Genomic DNA, 9,702 nt, shown 5'->3' on the forward strand with positions numbered 1-9,702 from the left:
ACATCCAACAAAATTATATGATTCTAGTTGGCAATGTAAATATATATATTTCATTACATAAACTTCTTAAAAGTCAACATGGCATTACAAAGAAGTAGAGCTCTAATCTACTTCTTGCCCAATCACCATCCCTTATGCTCTTATCGATACTGTCACCTGTAACATTATAACTACGGGGTGAGACAGAATCTCGTAACTAAATAAGTTACACTACCTATTAGCAAGTTAAAACATAAATGGGCATATAAAGTAAGATACCAAACAAGTCACAAGATCATGACATAACACAACATTATATGTATTATAAGTCTCAATGCATGATCCACAGTTACAATCAAACCTTTTCAACATTGATGACTAAATACGTGAGCTAATAATACAACTTGGCCAAGTCTATGTAACTAAACTAACCTAAGCTTACTGATTAGGAAAAGTAACCTGGCTAAGGCTCCATTCTACTTTTGGACCATGGTTTCTCCTATTTTGAATAATCATGATGTCACATGCCTAACTATCGCCACATATGGTGAGCAAGGACTTCCAAACAGATATAAGACCAAACACTAGGGCTACTCGCAGTGTCAAAAAATATCATATGATTTTGTACTACTCCACCTAAGGTAAATCTCTCCCCTTATAGTTACATGATCATGCAATCACGCAAAGCATTGATCACATCACATCATCCATGGCCATTACTACATGTCATAGAATTGATTCTATAAAATTAGCATATATAAATAACATAATTTCAAAACCATTTTCCTACTTTACATAAAGTTTTAAAACCAAACTCACACACGTGCACACAATTACATAATTACACATTTTTTTAAAACCTTATGAATGATCTAACAAATCAACAAGCATGGTAGATTATCCGATTACCTCAATTCCTTTGTTATAGAAAAGGATTGGCTATGGAATTTAGTGCTTCCCAAGCCTCTTCAAGCTCATGTAAGCTCCGAACAACTACATCTATATAATTAAATGCTAATCATCAAATATTAGCTCAAACATAAGCACTATCTAGCTTAATTAAACTACCCATAACCTCTAACATTTATTGTTAGTTAAACAAACATCATAACAATGTTTTATTAACTTCAATTAGCTTCTATTAAGCTGCACAAAGCTAATTTAAAGTCCACATCACTCCCGATATGCAAATTTAAGGCTAGGGTTCGTCTAAATCCTTGAGCCCAACTTCAAAAAGACCATAAACTCACTAATCATGACTATAAAAATTTAAATTAAGTCCCAATGGCTCCATCGAAGCCAATTGTTAGTCTAAAATGCACCCATGACATAAATCATCATCCTCAAATACCTAAAACTACATAAATTTTGCATAGAAAGGTAGATGATATGTAAAGGAAGCTTACCTAGCTTGAATCTAGCTTAAAAGCACTCCAAATGGCCAAAGATTCCAAGCCTTAGCAAAGCCAAGCTGAGTCTCTTCATTCTTCCTTTCTTCCTCTTTCTTTCCTTCTTTTCTCAAATGCCTAATTTAACTAAAATCGGGTTCGTCCGTCACGACGCATCTTGCCTCAATTGTGACGAATAGCACTGATTGTATGTTTAAAATTGTAGGCCTATATCTATGCCCGGTTGACCGAATAACCTTCCTAACCTGACTCTAAAGATGCCTAATAATCCTTGAATACCAAATGAAATAAATAGTATTTATTGTATAAATGTATAGATTGAATAGATGAATTTGTACTATTATGTAATAAATGTCAAATGAAAAAATGTAAAACTCCAATTCTTTCCCTGTTGAAAACCTTTTACATTCTCAAAATAACATTTAATTACTAGGTTGGCCCCGCTCTAGTCATTAATTATTATTTATTCTCTTCTTACAATTCTCATTCTAGTATCATCATCTCTAACTCTCTCCCACTTTTCACCTATACTCTCCCACTTTTCCCTCTTTTATTGTCTCTATTCTAAGGCTTAAAGGAAGCATGGGTTATCATACACCTTTTTTGCTGCAATCTTGTTTTATATTTTCAGATCCAACCAATGCATTAGAGCATGCACCGTTGAGTAGGGGCTTTGTGTTTTTGTCTCTGTACTGCTCACTATTAGGTGCGTTTTTAAATATAAAATACTGAGTGTTTAATTTTTTTTTCTAATGATAAAAAATGTCAAATAAAAAGTATGAGGATTGATAAATTATTATATATTAGGCCTCTTTACTCATTTTGCCATATGCCTCAAAATTCCTTAACATGGCTCTAGGCTGAGGAGCTCAGATGCCTTCAATGATGGCCTTGCCGGCTCACCCTAAGGAGAACGAAGAAGAACCAAGAATGAAGAAACTATATAGTTAAAAGGGGCAAGAGACTTTGCAGTCACTGTGTGGGTCCAGAACTCCATACAAGAAACTAATGATGAAGATAACAGATTTGTGATGGGAGACTACTTTTGCTTCTGAAAAAAACTAGTTTGAAGAAAAAATTGCTTCCATTTATTAATTCAGGATGCCTAACATTTTTAAAAAATAAATATAAGAATAAAATTAAACCTTAACCATTAAAATTATTTCATAAATTTAATTATATTTTTTATAAAATGAATATAAAGTCCTTTTTATCTTTAAATTTACTTTATGCATTTCTTATATTAAAAGGCCTTTAGATTTAAAACTAAATCTAATGTTTATATACTCACTACAATTTTTCAATTTCAATTAAATATATGTGTAATTCATAATATTTTTATAATTTAGTTTTAATTATAAAATTATATAGTTACTCATAAAACTATGTACTTGTTATAGTATTATTTTTTCAAGAAAATCATCACATGCGTTAGGAAACATTGGATGCAGTTGGAAAAAAAAAATAGAGATGGGGTGGAAAATTTTTGATAACTTCTCCCTCTTTTTTGTTATCCTATAAATTCTTTATATGAAAAAAATGTCTCACCCCACCTTTATATTTTTTAAAATACAGTAAATCACTAAATCAGAAACTGGCCAATGACGCAAGTCATTTGAGCTGGTCTTGTAAGCCAGAATGTGTCATTAATTAAGTAAACGAAAATGATTGTGTGCTGTCGGCAACATGAATTCCTGCTTACTACGAAAGGGCAGTCTTGAAGAACGAAATTCTCAGAAAACTTACAGCCATAATTTTTCCAAGCGCTGGACGGAAGTCACACCTACCACAATCCGCAAAAAGGAAGAGCCCCGCGTCATCTCCACAGCTATAAGCTCTACCTTCTTCTCCAAATCCTAAATCCTTTTGATAAAATCCAACCCGAGACAAATTCTGGATATAATTTTCATGTTTATATTCTCCAACTCTTCTACAGAAACCTGACAAATTAATTTTTCTTATATCCTAACGTTGTATAATCAATTGATCATACCTTTTATATTAAAAAAAAAACAAAGAAAGAAATAATTCACATATAATGCTTTTATTGAAGAAACTAATTGCAAACACTTGAACAACTTCAATCCTGTCCTTCCACCCCCTAGATCATTGTCCCACTAACCCAACCCTTTTACATTTACAGTTATGTACTGCCAAAATTAGGAATTTTATCACCCTGAAACTCCCTATTTCCCATTATACTCATTGTACTCGCCGTGCCAAATTCACAAGGAAAAAAATAAGTTAAAAAGTAGAAACTTGAAGGTCTTCTCAGAAGTGTATAGGCTGAGTAGAGTTTTCCAAATGCCGTTTTCATTATTACTGCCCTCGCTGCCGTTGAGGAAATGATTTAGCAGGCCGGAGAAAACGACGAGGTTGTTGTGACGTCCCCAAAATCATGGTTTGGGAACGAGTCACCATGTCTACCATGGATGGGGTTTGATATGTTTGAACAAGACTAGTGCCGTCTGTAGAATCACCGCGTGTAGTAGCCCTTTGCCACGAATGGGAACTCAATCCTGATAGAACATAAGCCCTCCCAGACTGCTGATACACACGTTGGTCAGCCATCCTCTCTTGCATCTCTTTTAGCTCAGCAGAAAGAGAAACAATTAATCGATCACCTGCTTGGGCAGATACAGTTTCAGACAATGCCTTGTGACAGCTCTCGAGGATAGAAACTGCAGTAGTTAAATCACCACGTTCAGCCGCAACTCTGGCCTCAGCCATGGCCTCTGCAGCACGAAGCCTGTTTCGCTGCCTGTCTACCTCTATTGACACTACTAGTTCTCCAGCAACCTCAGGTCTCTGGATTTTTACTTTGCTACTCTCCTCCAAAGCCACCATCTCTTTTGTGAGTGGGTCTCTATAAAGACCTCTGACGATCAATAATGACATCTCATCACAAGACTTGTCAATGGGAACATTGACTGTCACCAAAAAATCTCTTTCTTCTTCAGCATACAAATCCCCTACGTTGATAGTAGCCATCCTTGCATCAGCCATTATGCTGGTTTGGTAACTTCCTGCTTTTACTGAACCCAGCTGCAGAGAAGGGTGTACACACTCAACCTTAACTTGTAATTCCTGCACCACCACACTCAAAAGTCCCCCAATACACTGTGCAAATGCATCTTGAATTACGTCCTCAGCTTCAATGAAAGAAAATGTACCCCCAGACATCTCAGAGATTGAGTGCATTGAAGTAGCATCATGATCGGCACCAAAACCAAATGCATGCACTGGTATCTGCAAGCCCACACCATTATTTCGACTGATGGAGTTTGGGAGCAGTGATGGATAGGTAGTTCCAGCATTGGGCCTGCTGCTGATTGTGTATGTATCCTGACCGTCAGACAGTAATATAATACTGCAAACTGGGTTCTTCCATCGACGATCTGCAAACACTTTAGCACCTTTCCTCAGGCCTTCTGCAATGTTTGTCCCACCACTAGAAATTAAAGAATTAACCGCTTGTAATGCCTGCTGACGTCCAGATTCAGTCATCCGATGAAGTGGAAAGATACGGCGTGCTGTGGAGGAGAAGGCAATGACAGATAGCCGATCTGATGGACCTAGATTCTGTATGACAAAACCCATAGCTCGTTTAAGCAGTGCAAGCTTAGTACCTGCCATGCTACCACTTACATCAAGGACAGTGACAAGGTCAATTGAAGCACGAGAAGTTTGAGCAGAAGGTGATGATTCAGTATTGTTGCTGACACTATTTTGTTTTCCGACTGAATGAGGAGCTTTGAGATGGATTAACACAGCAAATTCATCATGTGAGGCTAATTTTGGAACAGCTGAAACTTCAGGATACGTTCTAATCTCCATGGAATCTAATGAATTGTGATTAGCCTCATTTTCATTGTGGGTCATTGAAGTTTGTTGATCCAAATCCTCATCATCATCAAAAATAGCTGGTTCAGTAACATTATAGAGTGATGTAATTTGCCTACTTGAATCCACTGGTTGGGAAGGAAGCCGTCGGAAGATTGTTGTCCAGGAGTTATCTCGGGGAGTTTGGTTGATACGAGGCATTCCATATGAAACATTACAAACAGGACTTTCAAAAGGCACTTCTTTCCATTTGGCTCGGCAGACAGGGCAAACTTGGTTTCCATGTTTTACATTAGATGTGATACAGTGAAAATGGAAGGAGTGAGAGCATTCTGCAGTAAAAATGGCATGGCCATGCCCTGCTTTCATTGTGGTCAAGCATATTGCACATGTCCCCTGTAGATAATGTGGATGAAAACATCACCATGTCAGCAAAGGAAAGCCGGTGCCAAAACTGAATTCAGGAATGTTGGAGGAAAAGACGTGTGTGTGTGTGTGTGTGTCATTTACACAATCACACAAAACAATCAATAAATTATCTCATAGAACTCAGTGGTGCAAGTTTATCAATAAATTATCTCATAGACTTTGTACAGAATGGACAAACTCCATACCCTCAAACCAAGAAAGAGAGAAAGCAGAACTGTTTAAGAAAAAATATTGCTTCGAAAATTGCGGATCTCCTGCCTTTTCTTGGCATAAGTTTTAGTATAAATTAAAACTTTAATGCCAAACTCACTAGCAATAGACTTAAAAGAAATAAAGAACAATGTTAAGTTCACGACAAATTAAATAATATTGACAATGTTAATAAAATTGAAATCTTCTCCAAATAGTTTACCTTCACGGTTTATATGAGCTTACTAGCTATAATAATTAATCATCTATCACTTGCTTGGGATGATGCCTGATCACTAGGTGCCAAGTTCTATGCATTTTGTGCACCACACTAAGAAGAAATATAAGGTGGCTTTATCAATTCCAATAAAATCTCAGAGAAGGGATACTACAAAAACTGGTTTCTCTTTTAAATAAGTTACTTCCAAGTACTAGCAAATCATAAAGAGTCTGGGAGCCATGATGAAAAATGACAGTTTGCAGAATTGGTTATTTTCCATTCAAATAGCATCCGTTGTGGACACAATATCACTCCCATATCATGTTTGAATAGAAATTATATGACTTTACTAATAGTGGTTGGATAGGGACTCAATTCCCTCAAATAAAGTCAAGGGTTTGAACCTTGAGGCTTACGTTGGGGAAGTTACCCCCAGTTGAGCCTCAATACTCGAATTTAACCCAATAATACTAAATATCAGATAATTCTATCAAAAAAGATTATATAACTTCTGATGAAGATGCCACTGAATGAACCACTTATAAATATGTCTTGAATGCCTCAGATATGGGAACACATTGAGGAATAAATACCCTGACAAAGAATACGAGAGCATTAATATCCTCCTGGGCTTAATATCTTTAATTTCTTAATGTCTCAGTTGTCGCAGTGCTCTCTGATTTTACATCAAATAACCACATGCGTTTACCATTACTAAATTAATTGATAAATGTTAATCTAGAATTTGTCCGCATCCTTCCTAAGTTATTTTTAAATAGCATTTTGGACAAGATACTGGTACATAGCCATAAAGTTGGGATATGAACTTTTAACCTGGTATTTGGCAGTGGCCCAAATGCCCAGTCAACGGCAACACCAGATTCCAAGTTCTAATCCCCCACACTCCGAATGTAAGTGGGAATTTGGACTATCTTTTTCTGAGTGATGACAATAATAGTAAATTCAGAATGTGTAAAGTTGCCAAATTTGCCTTCATGTACGGGCATTTTAATTTAAATATTTAAATTCTAAATTAATCACTATATCAGTTGGCTAAATGAAAAGGAAGGATAACAAGTTCTTTAAATTGGCGAACCTCGGCAACACCTCAATAAAGTGCTCGTGTACATGCAAAGCAAGCTAAGATCACTGTTAGACTATAGTTCTTAACACTGAACCCTTCTACCCCGATGCAGGGCCATTACTATTATCAATGCATGAAAAGATGAAATAGAATATAACCCATCTTTAGCACCGAACCTATCTAGACGCATATTTTACCTAAGCTAGATCATTACCACTACCAGCAAATTTACAACTCAGCAAGGGTAAGAGGTCAACGCTGTTTTGGTCAAACACAGTGAGGAAATCAAGGGAAATTTAACACTACAACAAGCAAGCGACTTTAAAAAAGGTACTAGGACAGACTGCAGCTCCAACATTGAAGCTTTCGAGATTTTCAAAGGAAAAGAAAATGTCATCAAAAGAAGGGGAGATCAACGATAATTCATTTTTTCTCTAGGATTTCTTTTCTTTTTATATTTTTCGCCCTGGAAAGGAGATTGCAACTTTTTCATTGCCTGAAGCTGGGGAATTTCAAAATTAATGGTATAGGGTCTCAGATCTCAGTGCTGAGAGAATGACATGGAAAGTTTACGAGAAAGAGAGGAATAGCATACATGGAATGTTTCTCTAATAAGGCAGAGGAGGAAAATGGTTTATGCAAATGAAGCTTTTTTCGCAGTTGAGAATCGTTTTCGCAATAGTCAGACATGTCACATTCTGATATGCCCACTAGTACAATACCCCAACTGGAAAGCCAAAGCAAAAGCAAGAAATTAACCATTGATTAGACCTGACATTGATGCTTATTTTAAAATGTGATTAACATTAATTAATTGCAATGATTAGGTAGGTCACCGTAATTAATCAGGCCCAAGAAAAAAATATTCAACGAATAACCCTCGGCCGTAACAGTCACAGGCCTCAATCGGAATCTGCCCAGAAGATTCGGTAGAAGCAAAAACAAGAGAAAGAAGAAAGTGGCGAAAGAAATTGCAGACAATTTATGACTTTCTTTCTAAGTATGCAAAAGCAAAATTGGAAATGCTCACCTTGGATGATTTGGATCCGGATTTTGTAAGCAGAAGACCAGAGGAGGAAGGAGTCGGAGTGGTTGGGCCATGGCCGGAGCTATCACCGGCCGGAGAAACATCAGATGGCGAGCACGAATCGATAAATCTTGTTGCGGAGTTGAGAGACGACGAATTGTCTATATCTCTAGGAACATGAACACAAATATTCAATCCAAGAGCCAGCTTCAGCTTTCTCCATTTGCTTCCCATATTCTTCAAAAAGATCGAGAATTAGATATTTAAGCAGTGACCCTCAAGGCTGCGATACTCAGAGTGAAATGTACGAGTGATTTTAATGATATTGAACCCAAGACGAAACATGCCGGACAGGGTGAAGAAACTGCGGGAGATTGCATGAACTAAAAATTAACAGAAGCAAGGGCAAACAGAGGAAGGAGCAAGAAGAAAAACTGAAAAAAGGGAAAGCGAATTTGTCAAGCAGAAGGCTGTGCAGAGATAAAATGATAGCAAGTGGAGTTGAGAAAACAAAACTAAAATTGAAGTGCTTGTACTATAATTAGCATAATATTTTAACACCTCTGGGTCAGAACTGCCCCCGGGATTGCGGTCTATTATCATAAAAACCACGAACGGAATACTGGAAAATAAGGTATTCAGTATTGTCTATATTCTGGTCCACAGGTACTTATCCTGGTTATATTTGAGACGGGCTTGTTTCGACTCAAAAAAAAATCAAGACTGAACATCTGCGAGACGAGACGGGACTCATGCTACCCTTGGAGAGATCCCGCCCCGCCCTGATATTTTATATATGTATATATAATCTTTTATCATATACGTAAATTATTATATTATTTTATTCTTTATTTGTTTATTTTTATTTTATTTAATTTTGTATTACTCTGTGACACTCAATCTAACTAACCAAGTTGTTAGATTTTTTTTTTATAATTATTAATATTGATAAAAGAAATTAAAAATACAAACACAGGTTTGTTGCTATTCAAATAATCTGATAAGTCGATCTTTTAAGCCTATACCTGAGACCTAGTTGTTGCTGCTTATTGTAATTTAAGTTTATAATAGGTTCTAATCAAATAATTTATATGTGCATTGGGACTATTATATTGAGGTGTCTCTTGTCTCTATGTGTGTGTGTAAAAACTCAACTGTTGAATATTATTAATTATTTGAAAATGTAAGTAAGAGTGATTATTGAGGTATTTTAATCCTATCTCTGACTTGTACTAAAACAAGACAAAATGAAATATTGAACAAAATTTTTTAAGTCCCGATCATTTTTTTGAGACAAATATAAGATGAAAGTGTATCTGTCCTATCTTATCTTGTAAACATCCATGATAAAGAATAAATACAAGGAAACCGCTCAAATGTTATCCTCAATTAAATCTTACGTTTCTTCCTTTTCATTATCATCCATTCAATAATTTCACATTTGTTTTTGCTTGCAGGCGCAATAATCATGCATGACCCGCTCCATTCCCATTTTTGGGCCCCATTTCTACATGAATTTGTA

At 36.2% G+C, this 9,702-nt stretch overlaps 1 protein-coding gene across 1 annotated transcript; it reads right to left on the minus strand.

Moving 5' to 3' along the window:
- Window positions 1–3,413: 3,413 nt before the first annotated feature.
- LOC129313348 (E3 ubiquitin-protein ligase WAV3-like) lies at window positions 3,414–8,852 on the minus strand. Its single transcript, XM_054956351.1, has 2 exons — window positions 8,184–8,852; window positions 3,414–5,627 (listed from the first exon to the last, which is right to left on the minus strand). The coding sequence occupies exons 1-2, from the start codon at window positions 8,412–8,414 to the stop codon at window positions 3,708–3,710; spliced, it is 2,151 nt and encodes a 716-aa protein (XP_054812326.1). The 5' UTR covers window positions 8,415–8,852; the 3' UTR covers window positions 3,414–3,707.
- Between the last annotated feature and the right edge of the window lie 850 nt (window positions 8,853–9,702).

This window comes from Prosopis cineraria, unplaced genomic scaffold, assembly GCF_029017545.1.
Source record: "Prosopis cineraria cultivar Desert tree isolate PC_DT_omini unplaced genomic scaffold, ASM2901754v1 PC6, whole genome shotgun sequence".
NCBI lineage: Eukaryota > Viridiplantae > Streptophyta > Magnoliopsida > Fabales > Fabaceae > Prosopis > Prosopis cineraria.